General features: G+C 40.3%; 2 protein-coding genes across 2 annotated transcripts; one reads left to right on the top strand and one right to left on the bottom strand.

The window, feature by feature from the left end:
• Positions 1-1,066: 1,066 nt before the first annotated feature.
• On the bottom strand, positions 1,067-2,023 carry OR6K6 (olfactory receptor family 6 subfamily K member 6). Its single transcript, XM_055403087.2, has one exon. The coding sequence runs from the start codon at positions 2,012-2,014 to the stop codon at positions 1,067-1,069; it is 948 nt and encodes a 315-aa protein (XP_055259062.1). The 5' UTR covers positions 2,015-2,023.
• Positions 2,024-19,450: 17,427 nt separating this feature from the next.
• On the top strand, positions 19,451-20,759 carry LOC129540442 (olfactory receptor 6K3-like). Its single transcript, XM_088834962.1, has 2 exons — positions 19,451-20,356; positions 20,715-20,759. Exons 1-2 carry the CDS (start codon positions 19,451-19,453, stop codon positions 20,757-20,759), a joined length of 951 nt encoding a protein of 316 aa, XP_088691088.1.
• The last annotated feature ends 436 nt before the right edge of the window (positions 20,760-21,195 follow it).

Here is a 21,195-nt window from a genome sequence, read left to right as displayed (position 1 = left end):
GTTGGACTGTGAAGAAAGCTGATCGCCGAAGAATTGATGGTTTTGAACTGTGGTGCTGGAGAAGACTCTTGAGAGCCCCTTGGACTGCAAGGAGATCCAACCAGTCCATCCTAAAGGAGATCAATCCTGGGTGTTCATTGGAAGGACTGATGCTGAAGCTGAAACTCCGATACTTTGGCCACCTCATGCGACGAGTTGACTCACTGGAAAAGACTCTGATGCTGGGAGCGATTGAGGGTAGGAGGAGAAGGGGACGACAGAGAATGAGATGGCTGGATGACATCACCGACTCGATGGACATGAGTTTGAGTGAACTCCGGGAGTTGGTGATGGACAGGGAGGCCTGGCGTGCTGTGATTCATGGGGTCACTAAGAGTCGGACACGACTGAGCGACTGAACTGACTGACTAAATTACTTTAGTTTTATTTTCAAGTCAAGAGGATTCATATATGTGAAAATATTTAAAATAGTAAATTACAAGATGAAATAGTGGACTATTATTAATTGCTATGCCACTCTATTGGGCTAAAATTCTATAGCACATGGTATACAAATTAGAACATGGCCAATGAGTTGAATTTATGCATTAAATAAGCTAAAAGTGAAGATGCTTTCTCTGTAGTTTCAGAAAATTGTTTATTGATGTGGAATGTGGAAATGCATGGGGTTCAACTTTGGAAAGAGGATTGGGGAAATATCAATATCAAGCAATATCAAGAACCATAATGTCCTTTATGCTTCTTCAGTCCTGCTCTCTGGTCTCACCAGCACCCGGGACAACAGAAAACAAGGGCAGGAGTCTTGCTAATAGAGTGTGAGGAAGAAGCTTGCCTGCACCATAAAGCAGGAAAACCCATGCATACTGCTTTCAGCTACCACAACTACATCAATGTAAATAAGCTCTGCAATCACAACCAATGAATTGGATGCAGCAGTTTTTCATCCTTGTTTATAGTAATAGAACAAGTAGCTATGACAATAGAAAAAGCATAATCATGAACAAGACAAGGGACAGTGCAAAGGTGAAATTCCAAGAGCTTTTTCAGAGTCTAGAGTGATCTTGCTCTATCTCTCAACCCCACCAGTCCTCTTCTGATAGCCGAAGAGCCTCCCAATTGCATCTTTCATATCCTTATTTCTCAGGCTATAGATAATGGGGTTGAGGAAGGGAGCGAGGATAACAAAAGTGACAGCAATTGCTGTGTCCCAAAACACTGAGTAGGTGGCTGAGAATCGCAAGTACATGATGGCCACACTGCCAAAAAACAGCAAGAACACAGCAAGGTGGGCAGCACAGGTAGAAAAAGCTTTGTGGCGGCCTTCAGCTGAGGGCATTTGCAGAATCACCACAATGATGCGGAGGTAGGATAGGGCGATGACCAGGAAGGAGGCCAGGATCTCCACTGCATGGATGGCATCCACAATGACCACCAGGGAGGTATCTGTGCAGGCCAAGCTCAGCACAGGGGTAAAGTCACAGAAGATCTGCTGGATCTGATTGGAGTCACAGAAAGGAAGGGTGCCAATCCATGCGATCTCAGGGAGCACCAGGAGGAAGCCACAGAGGCAGGATCCAGCTGTCAGATGGATACAGAGTTTGGGAGTCATAATGGTTGGGTAACGGAGGGGATTGCAGATAGCTATGTACCTGTCGATGGCCATTGCTGTCAGGACACAGCCTTCTGTGATGCCAAGTGAGTGGAAGAAGTACATCTGCAGAAGGCAACCAGCAAGAGAGATGGTCTTCTGCTCACTGACCAGGCAGGAGAGCATCTTGGGGATGGTGGTCGTGGTATACCAGATCTCCAGGAAAGAGAGGACACGGATGAAGAAATACATGGGGGTGTGTAAGGCCACATCCAGCTGGGTGACAATGAATATCATTAGGTTTCCAGTTATGATAAATCCATAGATGAGAAGCAAGAGAATAAAGAATAAGAGGCCACCTTCATGTAAATGCGGGAACATAGAAAAGAGGAACTCAGTCACCCTTGTCTGATTCTCACTGGTCATCACCTGGGAAGGGAAGAAAGGGACCAAAAACTACTGAAATTGGGATGGTGATTACTTATTGAAATTGCTTTGCTCTTTGCGGTAATCAGTTACTTAACCTGATGCTGGGGCCCTAAACAGGCCAGTTAGAAATCTCTCCAGTTGCACTTCTATGCAGGAACATCTGAAATGCTTGCTTTTGAACCCCTAAATGAATCTTTTTTTAAACATCTTCAAATGATATGAAGACAACACAAAGCATCACACAACTTTAATTCTCTTGAATTATTTTCTGGAGGTGCAGTCAATTTTTTAATTTCTGAGTTTTTTGTTCCACTCTGTGTTTAGCTTTAAAAATTCCTGTTCTTTAGAAAAACAATTAAAACACCATCAAATCTTCAGATGCTCATGCATATTTTATGGCTCTGCTATCTAATCTTAGATTGGCTACCTTTATCTCTCTGCCTCTTTTCTGTTGGTTTCCTAGGAGCAAGTCTATTTTCCATTTAGAGTATAGGAACCCAGACACCAGAAAATATCCCTCCTCTCCTCTGCTTTCTCTGTAACTCCCTCTCCTTCTCTCATATCAGTGGTTGATATTGATAGGTGCTTAGACCAAGAGTCTCTTCAGAATCACAGTATGCCTGAAAAGTGGCCATTGAATTTAGGACAAATATGTAATTTCACCCTTGCACATCCCATTCCTCCCAGAAAGACCACATCTAAGAACCAAAGAGAGGAGGAGATCATCCTGAAATTTAAAAAAAAAAATAAACTTCTCTAATAACTTTGGCAATCTTGGGAAGAAAATTTCACAAAAATCAGCTGCAATAAAAATCAGGCCAACATCTAGTTGTCTGAAAGAAAGGGCAACTACATTTTTTTAAAGGCTAATTAAACTTAAGTACAGAAGTATGCTTATCTGTTAACTATTTTAACATCTTTTTCACCTGTCTTACCTCCATGAAGTCATTCAACAGATGAATATTTCTATGCATGGTCTTACTGTCCCTTGTCTTTTCAAAAACATTAAAGGATAAACCCAGAGATCGTAGCCTTATATTTATTGTCTTTTCTCATCAGGTTCTAATCAATTTTTTCTTTTTCTTACCTTTTATGGATTTCAATTTATTTATTAATTTTAAAAATTATTGAGGTGTAGTTACTTCATGATGTTGGTCAGTTTCAGGTGTACAGCATGTGAATCAGTTCTACATATACATAGATCCATTCTTTTTCAGATTCTTTTCCCATCTATGTCACTGGAGAGTACTATGTAGAGTTCCCTGTGTTATACAACAGGTCTTATTCAGTTCAGTTCAGTTCAGTCACTCAGTCATGTCCGACTCTTTGCAACCCCATGAACCACAGCAAGCCAGGCCTCCCTGTCCATCACCAAACTCCCAGAGACCACCCAAACCCATGTCCATCGAGTCGGTGATGCCATCCAACCATCGCATCCTCTGTTGTCCCCTTCTCCTCCTGCCTTCAATCTTTCGCAAAATCAGGGTTTTTCAAATGAATCAGCTCTTCACATCAGGTGGCCAAAGTATTGGAGTTTCAGCTTCAAAATCAGTCCTTCCAATGATCAACCAGGACGGATCTCCTTTAAGATGGACTGGTTGGATCTCCTTTCAGTCCAAGGGACTCTCAAGAGTCTTCTCCAACACCACAGTTCAAAAGCATCAATTTTTCTGTGCTCAGCTTCCTTTATAGTCCAACTCTCACATCCATACATGACTACTGGAAAAACCATAGCCTTAACTAGATGGCCTATGTTGACAATGTAATGTCCCTGCTTATTAATGCTGTCTAGGTTGGTAATAACTTTCTTTCCAAGGAGTAAGCGTCTTTTAATTTCAAGGCTGCAATCACCATCTGCAGTGATTTTGGAGCCCCAAAAAATACAGTCAGCCACTTTTCCACTGTTTCCCCAACTATTTGCCAGGAAGTGATGGGACCGGATGCCATGATCTTAGCTTTCTGAATGGTGAGCTTTAAGCCAACATTTTCACTCTCCTCTTTCACTTTCATCAAGAGGCTTTTTAGTTCTTCTTCGCTTTCTGCCATAAGGGTGGTATCATCTGCATATCCGAGGTTATTGATATTTCTCGTGGCAATCTTGATTCCAGCTTGTGCTTCATCCAGCCCAGCATTTCTCATGATATACTCTGCACATAAGTTAAATAACCAGGATGGCAATACACAGCCTTGACATACTCCTTTACCTATTTGCAACCAGTCTGTTGTTCCATGTCCAGTTCTAACTATTCCTTCCTGTATACCTGAACTGTATACAGGTTTCTCAAGAGGCAGATCTGGTATTCCCATCTCTTTCAGAATTTTTCAGTTTATTGTGCTCCACACAGTCAAAGGCTTTGGCATAGTCAACAAAGCAGAAATAGATGTTTTACTGGAACTCTCTTGCTTTTTTGATGATGCAGCAGATGTTGGCAATTTGATCTCTGGTTCTTCTGCCTTTTCTAAAACCAGCTTGAACATCTGGAAGTTCACAGTTCATGTATTGCTGAAGCCTGGCTTAGGGAATTTTGAGCATTATTTTACTAGTGTGTGAGATGAGTGCACTTGTGTGGCAGTTTGAACTTTCTTTGTCATTGACTTTCTTCGGGACTGTAATGAAAACTGACCTTTCCAGTTCTGTGGCCACTGATGAGTTTTCCCAATTTGCTGACATATTGAGTGTAGCACTTTCACAGCATCATATTTTAGGATTTGAAATAGCTTGACTGGATTTCCATCACCTCCACTAGCTTTGTTTGTAGTGATACTTCCTAAGGCCTACTTGACTTCACATTCCAGGATGTCAGGCTCTAGGTGAGTGATAACACCATCATGAGTATCTGGGTCATGAAGATCTTTTTTGTACAGTTCTTCTGTGTATTCTTGCCACCTCTTCTTAATATCTTCTGCTTCTGTTAGGTCCATAAAATTTCTGTCCTTTATCAAGCCCATCTTTGCATGAAATATTCCCTTGGTATCTATAATTTTCTTGAAGAGATCTCTAGTCTTTCCTATTCTGTTGTTTTCCTCTATTTTTTTGCACTGATCATTGAGGGAGGCTTTCTTATCTCTCCTTTCTATACTTGGAACTCTGCATTCAAATGGGTATAGCTTTCCTTTGCTTTTCGTGTCTCTTCTTTTTACAGGTATTTGTAAGGCTTCCTCAGACAACAATTTTGCTTTTTTGTATTTCTTTGTCTTGTGGTTAGTCTTGATCCCTGTCTCCTGTACAGTATCATGAACCTCCATCCATAGTTCATCAGGCACTCTATCAGATCTAGTCCCTTAAATCTATTTCTCACTTCTACTGTATAATCATAAGGGATTTGATTTAAGTCATACCTGAATCGTCCAGTGTTTTCCTCACTTTCTTCAATTTAAGTCCTAATTTGGCAATAAGCAGTTCATGATCTGAGCCACAGTCAGCTCCCAATCTTGTTTTTGCTGACTGTATAGAGCTTCTCCATCTTTGGCTGCAAAGAATATAATCAATCTGATTTCGGTGTTGACCATCTGGTGATGTCCATGTGTAGAGCCTTCTCTTGTGTTGTTGGAAGAGGGTGTTTGCTATTGCGTTCTCTTGGCAAAACTCTATCAGCCTTTGCCCTGCTTCATTCTGCTTTCCAATGTCAAATTTGCCTGTTACTCCAGGTATTTCTTGACTTTCTACTTTTGCATTCCAGTTCCCTATAGAGAAAAGGACCTATTTTTTGGGTGTTAGTTCTAAGAGGTCTTGTATGTCTTCATAGAACCGTTCAACTTCAGCTTCTTCAGCATTACTGGTCGGGGCATAGTCTTGGATTACCGTGATATTGAATGGTTTGCCTTGGAAACTAACAGAGATCATTCTGTCATTTTTAGATTGCATCCAAGTTCCACATTATTCCATTTCTTCTAAGGGATTCCTGCTCACAGTAGTAGATACAATGGTCATCTGAGTTAAATTCACCCATTCCAGTCCATCTTAGTTCACTGATTTCTAGAATGTTGATGTTCACTCTTGCCATCTCCTGTTTGACCACTTCCAATTTGCCTTGATTCATGGACCTAACATTACAGATTCCTATGCAATATTGCTCTTTACAGAATTGGACATTGCTTCTATCACCAGTGACATCCACAACTGGGTGTTGTTTTTGCTTTGGCTCCATCCCTTCATTCTCTCTGGAGTTATTTCTCCATTGATCTCCAGTAGCATATCGGGTACCTACTGACCTGGGGAGTCCTTCTTTTAGTATCTTATCTTTTGCCTTTTCATACTGTTCATGGGGTTCTCAAGGCAAGAATACTGAAGTGGTTTGCCATTCCCTTCTCCAATGGACCACATTCTGTCAGAACTCTCCACCATGACCCGTCCGTCTTGGGTGGCCCCACATGGCATGGCTTAGTTTCTTTGAGTTAGACAGGACTGTGGTCCGTGTGATCAGACTGGCCAGTTGTCTGTGTTGTGGTTTCAGTCTGTCTGCCCTCTGATGCTCTCCCTCAGCACCTACTGCCTTACTTGGGTTTCTCTCTCTTTGGATGTGGGGTATCTCTTCACGGCTGCTCCAGCAAAGTGCAGTTGCTGCTCCTTACCTTGGACGTGGGGTAGCTCCTCTCAGCCGCCTCCCCTGACCTATTTTATATATTTTTGAATAACACAATAGTACTGTGTCTATGTCAATTCCCACCTCTCAATTTATCCCTCCTGGCCACCTTTCCCCTGGTAACCATAAATTTGTCTTCCATATCTGTGGCTCTATTTCTGCCCTGTAAATTTATTTGTACCATTTTTCGGATTCCACATATAAGCAGTATCATGTATTTGTCTTTCACTGCCTACTAGTCAAAGTTTTAAGCCAAATATTTTTCTATAAGCTCATCAGCTCTGCCATATAGGACCAATTTCCTACATTTTATTTTTATATCATTCTTTTCTTCCATTTTCTTGATCTCTTCCTATTGGAATCCAATTGCCAATATCCAGTAAATGCTCCCCTTATCATAAAAGTCTTACTGACTCTCACTGCCAGAAGTGAACACCCTCTCTTAAGAGTACTTTATATTTTCTTCTTTCATGATATTTAACACCTCTTTTTTGCATTTTCCCCTGGTGGCTCAAATGGTAAAGAATCTGCCTGCAATGCAGGAGACCTGGGTTCGATTCCTGATTCTGGAAGATCCCCTGGAGGAGGAAATGACAATCCACTCCAATATTCTTGCCTGGGAAATCCCATGGACAGAGGAGCTTCATAGGTTACAGTCTATTAGGTCTCAAAGAGTCAGACATGGCTGAAGCAATTGACCAGGCATGCATGCATGCTAGGGAGATTATTATTATTGTTTTACAGGTAGAGAAATTGAGAACCAAAAGGGAAAAGTAATTTCCCAAATTCACATAGCTAGGATCCAAAGCAATAACTGGAATTTTGGTCTTTAGGTCTTTAGTCACTATTATTATTTGTACCACACTAGGAAATTTAGATCAGGATTCATCATTCATTCTGTTTTCTTCTCTGAGTACCACTATGTGTTTATGACTGTCCTAGGTATGAGAGCTAATGTGTTTCCCCACTCCCCTCAGGTCAAACAGAGGTTAAAATAAATACATCGAAAACTAGGAAAATTAGTTTTAGAAGATGCTTCTTGCCTTATGTCTCAAGCCTTGAGGAAGAAAAGAGAGCCAGATTTTGGAATGGAGCAGGCACCAGTGAAGCAGAAGGGCAGAGGGCATGCACTGAGAAAGATGTGAGAGATCTGAGTTTTCTCTGTTGGAAGCAGCCACATTTCTGTCTCTTGCGTGTTATCTTTTCTCAGCCTAAAGTCCCAGAGAATGGCCATCCTGAGTAGTCATTATACAGAACACAGATGGATAAAGCAAGAGACCATTGAGCTATGAAAAATGGAATTTCAGAGCTAAGTGGCTTATAAAAGGCAACTAGAGGGACTATTTCTTACTTTGAGTGAGGCTCTCCTCACTAGAAAGTTTATATTGTTATCTATCATCTGTACATCAGTTCAATTACGTTCATATATTTATTGATCCTCTGCTAGGTGCCAATCACTGCTGAAGGTTTGTGCATAAGTGTGTGCTAAGCCATGTCTGAGTCTTTGCAACCCAATGGACTGTATCCTGCCAGGCCCCTCTGTCCATGGGATTTTCCAGGCACAAATACCAGAGTGGGTTGCCATGCCCTCCTCCAGAGGATCTTCCCAACCTAGAGATAGAACCTGTGTCTCTTACATCTCTTGCATTGGCAGGCAGGTCCTTTACCACTAGTGCCACCTGGGAAGCTCGCTGAAGGCTTCAGCTGAAGGCTCACTGAAGGCTTTATAAAGTTGAATAAAACATTAATTTTTGCTCCTGAGACACATAAAGAATGTTTAAGAAAATCCTGGGATGACAGATAATCAGCAGTGCCCAAGGAGTTCAGCCTACCAGATTTTCATTGTAGAGTAAAAAGAGACTTGAACTAAATTTCAGTCCTGGAAATAAAGAAGCAAAATTCTCTATAAGTCCCCAGGAACCCAAAATTCTTTGGACTTTAAAATTTTAGTGTTGGAAAGACCTTAGATATCATCAGTATCTTTATCTGTTAGATGAACAATATTCTTCCTAATATCCATTCTAATTTCTTTACTTATTATAATTTCTTTACTTATTATAATTTCTTTACTTGCATAATACAGTTCTAAACATATGAAGTTTTACTCCACATTCTGAGAAAATTTTACCATGAAAGAAAATTTAACTTGAAAGACTAGGTTAATTTGGGTACCAAATGCAGGTTAGCACACCAACTGGTTTACCACGTACCTTGCCTGAGACCACAAGAATATTCCTCAGAATCTCTGCAACAACCTGCCCCTTCTGCTAGTTTGTCAGTGAGACTGTAGATGTTTCTGCACTCTCTTTCTGGAGTATCTAGAATGGAAAGATTATCTTGCCTGGGAGTTTCTCTTTAGATAATTCTCTTTAGGATCTTTAAAAAGTGGTGCATCTCATTCTCCGCTCTAAGGGACCTATTAGAGGAAGCATGTCACATGATAACTAGACATTCCTGAGGGGGTCAGGTCTCAAAACTTTCCTGTGGCTAAATAATCTTATCTCTCATAGGGGAGTATAGATCTAGGCACTGGGGCCCAGAATGACAATGGGTGTCAGAACAGACTTCTCTCAAGATCACACCTCTCTGAAACAGACCACCAGTAAACACTACTTTCTTCTCAGCCTTTCATTCATTTTTCACTGTTTTCCACTTTGGCTGAGATGATGATGATGATGATATATTTTTGAAGTTTTAAATACACATTCATTTAATTCTTTTTTAAAAATTTATTGTTTAATTGGAGGGTAATTACAAGGTGCTGGTTTCTGCCATAAAACTATGTGACTGTGTCATAATTTTATATATTTGACTGTGGCTCAGATCATGATCTCTTTATTGCAAAATTCAGACTTAAATTGAAGAAAGTAGGGAAATCCACTAGACCATTCAGGTCTGACCTAAATCAAATCCCTTATGATTATACAGTGGAAGTGAGAAATAGATTCAGGGTATTAGAATTGATAGAGTACATGAAGAACTATGGACAGAGGTTCCTAGCATTGTACAGAAGGCAGTAACCAAAACCATCCCCAAGAAGAAGAAATGCAAAAAGGCAACATGGTTGTTTGAGGAGGCCTTACAAATAGCTGAGAAAAGAAGAGAAGTGAAAGGCAAATGAGAAAAGAAAAGATATATCCATTTGAATGCAGAGTTTCAAGAATAGCGAGGAGAGATAAGAAAGCCTTCCTAACTGATCAATACAAAGCAATAGAAGAAAACAATCGAATGGGAAAGATTAGAGAGCTCTTAAAAAGATCAGAGACACCAAGGGAACATTTCATGCACAATGGGCACAATAAAGGACAGAACAGTATGGACCTAATAAAAGCAGATGATATTAAGAAGAGGTGGCAAGTATACGCAGAAGAACTGTACAAAAAAGATCTCAACAACCCAGATAACCACAGTGGTGTGATCACTCACCTAGAGCCAGACATATATATATATATATATATACACACACACACCCACACATATCATCTCCCTTTTGAGCCTCCCTCTCCTTGATTCTTTAGAAAAAGAATTTGTAAGCTTAAAATGATTAACATGGTAAATTTTATATTACACACTTTTCACCACAAACATAAAAAGCTGTTTGTATGAGGTAGGCAAGACAAGAGTTATTCCCATTTTGCAGATGGAATTAATTCAGAGCAGTTAAAGGCTTGCTCCAGTTCACACAGCCAAAAAATGCAAGGGTGAAATTGAAACTTGAGCCTCAAAACTCAAATTTAGCCAAAGATTAACCTTTCCCTTTGATTACAACTTTAATTATTCCCAAATATATATTCTCTAAAATAATCTTTCACTTAACTTGCAGTATCATTTAATAGGACTTGGTTTGACTAAGAAGAAAGGCAGAGAAAATAAGGACATTCCTTTTGCTTTACACTTTTCTATTTTCCCCTCTATTCCCTGCCTTGAACTGTAAGTCCCAGCAATCAAACTGTTTGTAGCCATACTTTCACAATGCTGTGTTGATCTATCATGCTTTGGGTTTTTTCCCTATTCTTCCCTCTTCCTGAAATTTCAACCCTGCCTTTTTTCTTTCCAACCAAAATATAGGCACACACTTCACCTCTGTAATTCTTATTAACTTCTCAAGTTTCAGTACATTACCCTCTTCTTCAGGAAGCCTTTCTTGGTTCCCAGGTTGTTTTGGAGGGGTCTTCTTTTGTGTTCCTAAAGCATCTGGTACATACATATGTTGCTGAAATTATCTAGTTATATGTCCAGATTCTAAGAAATTTAATGGTTATCTATAATTATCTATTCATTTTTGAATTTCTAGTACACAGCCCAGGGACTTACATGGAACTCAAGTAACATATGCTTAATGAAGAGGGTAAACAAAGGTCTAGCAGCGAAAATACAAGAACTATCAGTTCAGTTCAGTTCAGTCGCTCAGTCATGTCCGACTCTCCGCGACCCCATGAATCACAGCACGCCAGGCCTCCCTGTCCATCACCAACTCCCGGAGTACACTCAAACTCATGTCCACAGAGTCGGTGATGCCATCCAGCCATCTCATTCTCGGTCGTCCCCTTCTCCTCCCGCCCCCAACCTTTCCCAGCATCAGAGTCTTTTCCAGTGAGTCAACTCGTCGCATGAGGTGGCCAAAGTATTGCAGCTTCAGCTTTAGCATCAGTCCCTCCAATGAACATCCAGGATTGATCTCCTCTAGAATGGACTGGTTGGATCTCCTTGCAGTATAAGGGACTCTCAAGAGTCTTCTCCAACACCACAGTTCAAAAGCATCGATTCTTCGGCGATCAGCTTTCTTCACAGTCCAACTCTCACATCCATACATGACCACAGGAAAAACCATTGCCTTGACTAGATGGACCTTGGTTGGCAAAGTAATGTCTCTGTTTTTTAATATGCTATCTAGGTGGGTCATAACTTTCCTTCCAAGGAGTAAGCGTCTTTTAATTTCATGGCTGCAATCAGCATCTGCAGTGATTTTGGAGCCCAAAAAAATAAAGTCTGACACTGTTTCCACTGTTTTTCCATCTATTTCCCATGAAGTGATGGGACCAGATGCCATGATCTTTGTCTTCTGAATGTTGAGCTTCAAGCCAACCTTTTCACTCTCCTCTTTCACTTTCATCAAGAGGCTTTTGAGTTCCTCTTCACTTTCTGCCATAAGGGTAGTGTCATCTGCATATCTGAGGTTATTGATATTTCTCCCAGCAATCTTGATTCCAGCTTGTGCTTCTTCCAGCCCAGCGTTCCTCATGATGTACTCTGCCTATAAGTTAAATAAGCAGGGTGACAATATACAACCTTGACGTACACCTTTTCCTATTTGGAACCAGTCTGTTGTTCCATGTCCAGTTCTAACTGTTGCTTCCTGACCTGCATACAGGTTTCTCAAGAGGCAGGTCAGGTGGTCTGGTATTCCCATCTCTTTCAGAATGTTCCACAGTTTATTGTGATCCACACAGTCAAAGGCTTTGGTATAGTCAATGAAGCAGAAATAGATGTTTTTCTGAAACTCTCTTGCTTTCTCCACGATCCAGCAGATGTTGGCAATTTGATCTCTGGTGCCTCTGCCTTTTCTAAAACCTGCTTGAACATCTGGGAGTTCACGGTTTACATACTGCTGAAGCCTGGCTTGGAGAATTTTGAGCATGACTTTGCTAGCGTGTGAGATGAGTGCAATTGTGTGGTAGTTTGAGCATTCTTTGGCATTGCCTTTCTTTGGGATTGGAATGAAGACTGACCTCTTCCAGTCCTGTGGCCACTGCTGAGTTTTCCAAATCTGCTGGCATATTGAGTGCAGCACTTTCACAGCATCATCTTTCAAGACTTGAAATAGCTCAACTGGAATTCCATCACCTCCACTAGCTTTGTTCGTAGTGATGCTTTCTAAGGCCCACTTGACTTCACATTCCAAGATGTCTGGCTCTAGGTCAGTGATCACGTTATCGTGACTATCTTGGTCATGAAGATATTTTTTGTACAGTTCTTCTGTGTATTCCTGCCACCTCTTCTTAATATCTTCTGCTTCTGTTAGGTCCATACCATTTCTGTCATTTATTGAGCCCATCTTTGCATGAAATGTTCCCTTGGAATCTCTAATTTTCTTGAAGAGGTCTCTTGTTTTTCCTATTCTGTTGTTTTCCTCTATTTCTTTGCATTGATCACTGAGGAAGTCTTTTTTATCTCTCCTTGCTATTCTTTGGAACTCTGCATTCAGATGCTTATATCTTTCCTTTTCTCCTTTGCTTTTCGCTTCTCTTCTTTTCACAGCTATTTGTAAGGCCTCCTCAGACAGCCATTTCGCTTTTTTGCATTTCTTTTCCATGGGGATGGTCTTGGTCCCTGTCTCCTGTACAATGTCACGAACCTCCGCCCAGAGTTCGTCAGGCACTCTATCAATCAGATCTAGTCCCTTAAATCTATTTCTCACTTCCACTGTATAATCATAAGGGATTTGATTGAGGTCATATCTGAATGGTCTAGTGGTTTTCCCTACTTTCTTCAATTTAAGTCTGAATTTGGCAATAAGGAGTTCATGATCTGAGCCACAGTCAGCTCCTGGTCTTGTTTTCGCTAACTGTATACAGCTTCTCCATCTTTGGTTGCAAAGAATATAATCAATCTGATTTCGGTGTTGACCATCTGGTGATGTCCACGTGTAGAGTCTTCTCTTGTGTTGTTGGAAGAGGGTGTCTGCTATGACCAGTGCATTCTCTTGACAAAACTCTATTAGCCTTTGCCCTGCTTCATTCCGTGCTCCAAGGCCAAATTTGCCTGTTACTCCAGGTGTTTCTTGACTTCCTACTTTTGCATTCCAGTCCTCTATAATGAAAAGGACATCTTTTTTGGGTGTTACTTCTAAAAGGTCTTGTAGGTCTTCATAGAATCGGTTAACTTCGGCTTCTTCAGCATTACTTGTTGGGCATATGCCTGGATTAGTGTAATATTGAATGGTTTGCCTTGGAAACGAACAGAAATCATTCTGTCGTTTTTAAGATTGCATCCAAGTACTGCATTTCGGACTCTTTTGTTGACCATGATGGCTACTCCATTTCTTCTAAGGGTTTCCTGCCTACAGTAGTAGACATAATGGTCATCCGAGTTGAATTCACCCATTCCAGTCCATTTTAATTCACTGATTCCTAGAATGTCGACGTTCACTCTTGCCATCTCGTTTGACCACTTCCAATTTGCCTTGATTCATGGACCTAACATTCCAGATTCCTATGCAATATTGCTCTTTACAGCACTGGACCTTGCTTCTATCACTGGTCACATCCACAACTGGGTATTGGTTTTGCTTTTGCTCCATCCCTTTATTCCTTCTATAGTTATTTCTCCACTGAGCTCCAGTAGCAAACTGGGCACCTACTGACCTGGGGAATTCCTCATTCAGTATCCCATTATTTTGCCCTTTGTTACTGTTCATGGGGTTCTCAAGGCAAGTATACTGAAGTGGTTTGCCATTCCCTTCTCCAGCGGACCACATTCCGCTGTGGTCCATGTGATCAGATCGGCTAGTTTCCTGTGATTATGATTTCTGTGTGTCTGCCCTCTGGTGCCCCCTCACAATACCTACCGTCTTATTTGGGTTTCTCTTACCTTGGTCGTGGAAAATCTCTTCACAGCCGCTCCAGCAAAGTGCAGCCGCTGTACCTTACCTTGGACGAGGGGTATCTCCTCATGGCCGCCCCTCCTGACCTTGAACGCGGAGTAGCTCCTCTCGGCCCTCCTGCGCCCGCGCAGCCACTGCCTGTTGGACCTGGGGTAGCTCCTCTCGGCCGCCGGCACTGGCCTCAGGCGTGGGGTAGCTCCTCACGGCCGCACCTCTTTGAGTGGTTCGTTGCGCCGGGGCTGGTGTCTCTCGCGTCGCGTCTGCGCCGCCGGGGCCGGCGTCTCTCGCGTCGTAGGATATTAAATATATTGGATTTGAAACAGAGGGCTTGTAGAGTGAATCAGTGGAGAAATGGCATTGGACGATTAACTTAGGTGGATTTGGCGATCTAAGAATGTCAAGAGTTGGGATTTTTAAAATATATTTTGCAAGCAGTATGAAGTTATTAGGTAATTTTAGAGTGGACATTAATGCACAAAATTGCACTTTAATGTGTAGAATGCGTAGAAATTATGGAAGTGAGAAATGTCATTAATTCATTTAACTAGCATTTATTCACCACTTTTCAGGCATCAGACTCTTTTCTGAAAGGGTCTGGAATAAAGGCCTAAATAAGGCAGTAATAATGAAGCTAAAGGAGAAAATAAATGAAGGAGAATTATGAATAATCATTAAGGTCTAACAACTGACTCTATGTAGGCATGTTGGAAAGAAGAGCATTAAAGAGACAGATTTTAAGTTTAAGTTAGCTTATCAGGCACCATTATTGATAAATACAGTAAGAGCTAAAGCAAAAACTAGTAAAGGGGGACAATGATAAGATGAGTTATAGATATGTTATTTTGAGTATGTGGACAAACTTATAAGTAGAAATTTCTTATTGCCATTAAAGATGAAGAAGTGGACTTCAGGATAGATGAAAAGTCTATGGACTTAGATATAAGTGTTAAATAAAGATTATAATTGAACTATGAGGATGCACTAGATAGTTGAAAAACAGTGTCAGAAACAGCAAGAGAGACTGGAAGATTATAACCGGTAGGTGGAGGAATATAATACATAACTATTATTTACTAGGTTAAGTATGTGCTAAAAATGCACCAAGGCAATTATATATTTCTTCTCATTTCATCGTTTCCGTTTTCTCATAAGTTGCTCATTATTGTCAACCACTTTAAAAGCGAGGAGACTGAAGTTTAAATGACTTATGTATCACCCCCATAGTCATGCAGCTAAGAAGGTGACAAAGTCAGAATTAGAACCAAAGTCTATCTTACTGTCATGTACCAAAATATCCAGGGAACTAAGAGAACAAAGACACAGCTGTGTCAAGAAAATCAAGGGAAAAAAATACAGGAACAAACAAATGATCAGTGGGTGAGATTTGGAAATGATCTAGTTTTATTATTATTATTCCCTACTCTCAATGTCTTAAAGTGTTGGAAGTGTTAGTCGCTCAATCATGTCAAACTCTCTGTGACCGCATGGACTGTAGCCTGCCAGTCTCCTCTGTCCATGGGATTCTCCAGGCAAGAATACTGGAATGGGGAGACAGTTCCTCCTCCAGGGGAATCCTCCAGACCCAAGGATCAAACTCAGTTCTCCCACATTGAAAGCAGATTCTGAGCCACCAGCGAAGCCCATCAATGTCTTAAAACCCACCTTGGATATATTTGCTGATTGAATATTTGTCAGGGAAAATAAAAACTGAAAAAATGGCAATAAAATTTGGTTGTTAGAGGATCATTGGCAAATGAGGAGTTAATATAATTTTAGCTATATGGTTTCTGCATAGTCTGTGGAAGATGAATGAATAAAATTAACACAAATGAATCAGCCAATATGGGTGATGTTTGAGACGTTTGATAATGAAAAGATGGGAGAACTAGAGAAGGTAATGTAATCAAGGATAACTTTCTTTAAGTTATAGTAGATATATAGTTTCTTAGATACTATGATAAATGTGCATGCTTGGAAGAGAGGGAGAAGAGTCAGTAGTAAAAAAGAAACTAAAGATATTGAAGATCAAAGAGGTAATAACTAGAGCAAGTGGTAGGAAACTGGGTCAAATAGTTTAATAGTAAGCTTTATCTTGCAGTCAAGGAGCGTTAAATCCTGACCCCAGCTTTTGGGGCCATCTGCCTCTGGAACCATTGAAGTAGGTGAAGTCTCTTGCATGTGAACCCCTCCTTCCCACCACTACTGCTAATGGTCCTTTAATACCCTAGATCCTTCTGAAGAAGTTCTGCTGAGCTGTGCTGCACAATTGTTGACAGAATTTTCTAGAATATACTTCAGAGTTGTGCTATGCTATCACTGAACTGCTCTGAATCTGTTTCAGTGAAGTGAAGAAAATACTTCTTCCTTTGAACCACATTTTGTTAGCTTAACTCCCCTTTTTCCTTAACCTTCCTCTGTCTCAGCAGACAATTTTTATACAAACAATTCTTTCACACTTTGTTCAGAAAAGAAACGAAGTTATCTCTTTCCTTCTGATTTCTAGCCTGACTCAAAGAGCTAACTTCCCATAGGTAGGGCAACTCCCTGAAAGGAAGCATGGCAGCAAGTGTTTTCCTAATTAACCACATGGGACATGGAGTAGATTTCCTCTAGGCACTAAGGGAGATCCCTACAGAAGCAAGCCATTCCCTACCCTACTAACTAGTCCCTGAGAACCTAGATTTGTGATTGTGGCTAGAACCTTCTGATTCACTGGACTGCAGAACAGTGAAAATGAAGACATTTGGGAAATAGGAGGGAGCCCTCTGAGTTTCTGAAAGACATAGGTATGGGATGAAGGGTGGGCTCTGTACTTTGGCATATGGGTGAGTGCCCTACATAGGGGAAGAGGCACAGAGAACCAGATTATTTTTATATTAGTTTTAAATTGAGACTTGTAGAAGATTTGTTGACATTTTGTAGGCATGTGAGGTAGGGGGAAAGACAGTAAGTAGTTCAGGAATGAGGGATTTTGGATAATGTGTGTTATAGGACTAGAGATGGTCATAAGACAACCTATTAAATTTTATCTGGGACATTAGCCCTTGAGAGATCATTTTTGTCTGGGCCACTAGAATTATGACTCTTTACCTCTGTTGACTTATTTGTTTATTTATTTAAATTTTTAATAATTGAGATATAATTGACATATAACACTGTATAAATTTAAGGTGGATGTGTTTATTTGATGCATTTATACATTGCAGTCTGATTAACATCATAGTGTTATTTATCACTCCTGTCATATCGCAAAATTATAGAAGTCCCATGTACAAGAGCTAAACTATCAGCTAGTTCATTGAAGGCAAGTCTCAGAATTTTGCCAGGCACACAAATACTAACAAGCAGGTACAAAAACCAATATCAAACCTGGTTTTGGAAGCACAAGGAAGTTCCAACTCTATTCCTTAGTTTCTCTGATTAGAATGAATGAAAGGTTTTATCAAAGACAAAATGTAACCAAATTCTCACTGGAGGAAAAACTTACATGGTGAAATCATGTGATAGATCTTCTGCTAAGGGAGGAGAACAGAAATGAATGAATCAGGGGTCTATTCCACCCTTCCACTCTGTATAGGTGGCATGACAAGCTCTTATTCTAATACTACTTCAAGAAATGGTTTAGGTTTATTTCTAGCCAGGCCACATATCTTGGTCACCTGGTTTTTAACTAAAAAAAGAAACCTAAAGTTCCTTATGCTGCTGATATTCAGCTGGGACAATTTTACTCCCACTACTCCCCTGCAGAAATTTTAGCATTTTCTAGAGACATTTTGTTTATCATGACTGAGGAAAGGGTCTGGGCTACTAATTTCTGGTAGAAGCTAGAACTGATGCCAAATGTCCTACAATGCATTGAAAACCTGTCTCTTCCTCAACCCTAGCAAAAAATTATCTGATACACAATGTTAGTAGTGCTGAAGATGAGAAAACCTGCCCTATGGTAATTAATGAACCCACTTTCCAGAAGGCTCAACCGTTAATTAATCCACCTGCAATAAAGGCAACACAGGAGAAGCAGGTTTGGTCCCTGGGTCAGGAAAATCCCTTGAAGAAAGAAAATGGCAACCCACTGCAATATTCTTGCCTGAAAAATCCCATGGACAGAGTGGCCTGAAAGTCTAAGTGTTAGTCACAACCCCATGGTCTGTAGCCCCTCTGTCCATGGAATTTTCTGGGCAAGAATATTAGAGTGGGTTGCCAGTCCCTTCTCCAGGGGATCTTCCCTACCCAGGGATCGAACCCAGGTCTCCTGCATTGTGGACAGATTCTTTATCATCTGATCACCAGGGAAGCCCCAAGAGTAGCCTCCAATCCAAAAGGTTACAAAGAGTCAGACAACTGAGCATCTAAGCACTCATGGTGAAGATGCCATTCTGGATACTTGAAACTATCTGCCTCTGGCTATAGACTGCTAATCAGAGTTTTTGAAATGTCATCAAACCACTCCTAGAGTGTGATTTCTCGATTAGTATATTTCAACTATTAGCTAATGCTCTTTACCACTGACCATTAACTAACCTAGATAAGGTTAATTTGCACATAAAAGTATATTGCATGGGTCTAAGTTGTTGCGTTTTAAAGTAAATTGAATTCAGTATGATATTTAGTTCTTCTCTTTACTCTATTTTTCTAACTATGAAGCCAGCAAGGGAAGACAGTACCTGCACTTGATTTTTAAGATACCCACTTAAAAATAGTTTTATTTTTATCCACAAAGGGGATCATTTTGTCACAACTCATTCTGTGTCTCCAATATTTAATGTCAAAAATAAAAATGTCTACCTATTTAAGGTGTTTCTAATTTGCTATTATAATAAATATTCCAGTGAATATCCTTGTATTTGTTTTAATATTTAAAATAGTTTTCTTGGGCTATATGGTGAAAGGAAGTCTCTAAAAAGTCCCAAAACTCTTAAAAAAGATTGCCAAATTGCCATTCAAGAGAGTTTGTACCAATTTAAATGTCCAAATAGCAAAACTGTTCACTTAGCTCTCAGAATAGTTGATAATGCAATGTGTTATCTAATTCTTAAAATGTATTACTAAAAGTGTATTTGCAAGTTAGACATACTCACTTTATAATTTGCAAAGCAATGCACATAAATATTTTGTTTAATTTAATCAACCTCATTTCAAGGCTGATGAGCTGCTTAAAAAGAAAGTTTATACTGGTTATTTAAATTAGGTAGAGTTCTGACTGCTTATATTTGATTTCACCAGCCAACAAGTGAAACACCTGAAAATATGGATCAGGAGAATCAGACAATGGTGACTGAGTTTTATTTCTCTGATTTCCCTCAGTTTGAGAAGGGCAGTCTCTTATTCTTCATTCCTCTGTTCTTAATTTATGTGTTCATTATTGTTGGAAATTTCATGATCTTCTTTGCTGTCCAGCTGGATGCACGTCTCCACAGTCCCATGTACAATTTCATCAGCATCTTCTCCTTCCTAGAGATTTGGTACACCACAGTGACCATCCCCAAGATGCTCTCCAACCTTGTCAGTAAAGAGAAGACTATTTCTTTCATTGGCTGCCTCCTGCAAATGTATTTTTTTCACTCACTTGGGATCACAGAAGCCCTAGTCCTCACAGTGATGGCCATTGATAGGTACATTGCCATCTGCTACCCACTCCGCTATGCAACCATTATGACCCCTCAACTATGCATCCAACTCTCTGCTGGTTCTAGCATCTTTGGCTTCCTTATGCTACTGCCCGAGATTGTGTGGATTTCTACTCTTCCCTTCTGTGGTCCCAACCAAATCCATCAACTCTTCTGTGACTTTAAACCTGTATTACGCTTAGCCTGTACAGATACATCTATGATTCTGATTGAAGATGTGATTCATGCTATTTCCATCCTGACTTCTGTTTGTATCATCACCCTTTCCTATTTAAGAATCATTGCTGTAATCCTGAGGATTCCCTCAGGTAAGAGCCGTCAGAAGGCATTCTCCACTTGTGCAGCCCACATTACTATTTTCTTCCTGTTTTTTGGCAGTGTAACACTCATGTACCTGCGTTTCTCTGTCACTTTCCCACCACTACTGGACAAGGCCATTGCACTGATGTTTGCTGTCCTTGCCCCACTTTTCAACCCGATAATCTACAGTCTGAGGAACAAAGACATGCAAGATGCCATCAAGAAAACCCTCTGTTCTTGGGGCTTCACTGGTGGTCCAATGGTTAAGAATCCAACTTGCAATGCAAGGCACACCGTTCAATCCCTGGTCCAGGGAGATCCCACATGCCATGCAGCAACTAAGCCTGTGTACCACAACTACTGAGCCAGCGCTCTAGAGTCCACGAGCCACAACTACTGAAGCCTGCAAGCCCTAGAACCTGTGCTCCGCGACAAGAGAAGCCACCACAGTGAGAAGCCCACACACTGCAAGAATAGCCCACCCCTGCAACTAGAGAAACCCCTGTGCAGCAACTAAGACCTACCGCAGCCAAAAAATAAGCAAACAGATAAGTAAATCTTCTTAAAAAATGTAAAGAAAGAATATCGTCTGTTCTCAAAACATGTTCAATGTCTCTGGAAGCCAATGAGAATTCACTCTATCTATGAAGTATCTATATTCATAAATTTAAAATGCTAACAAATCAGTTTTTAAAACTACTGGGCATAATTCATTTTTATGTAGTAGTTTGGGTACGATTTCCACTTTTCTAACATAAGAACTATTGCTTAATCTGATAAAAGAAGTTGTCGGTGGTCTACCTATCTTTGTAACATTTATAGATTATGATGGAGTATGTTGTACACTTTATAACACCAAATCAATGGGGATACTGAACTAAATAACAATCATATTTATTTCTTGCAAATCTAAAATTTTCCCTTACCTACTCTTCCATTTTATTTCACGGTACTCCTATATCACTATTATTATTATTATTTAAAAAAGATTTACAAGATGTGCAGCAGTGAAGTAGTTTAAGGCAGAAGAATAAACTTGGCTTCCTAACATTCATCTAAGAGACA

The sequence above is a fragment of the Moschus berezovskii genome, chromosome 4 (genome assembly GCF_049115385.1).
Source record: "Moschus berezovskii isolate FMDL1 chromosome 4, NW_MosBer_1.0, whole genome shotgun sequence".
In the NCBI taxonomy this organism is placed as follows: domain Eukaryota; kingdom Metazoa; phylum Chordata; class Mammalia; order Artiodactyla; family Moschidae; genus Moschus; species Moschus berezovskii.
The sequence above is the reverse complement of the archived record's forward strand: the minus strand, read 5'-3'. Positions and strand labels throughout refer to the sequence as shown.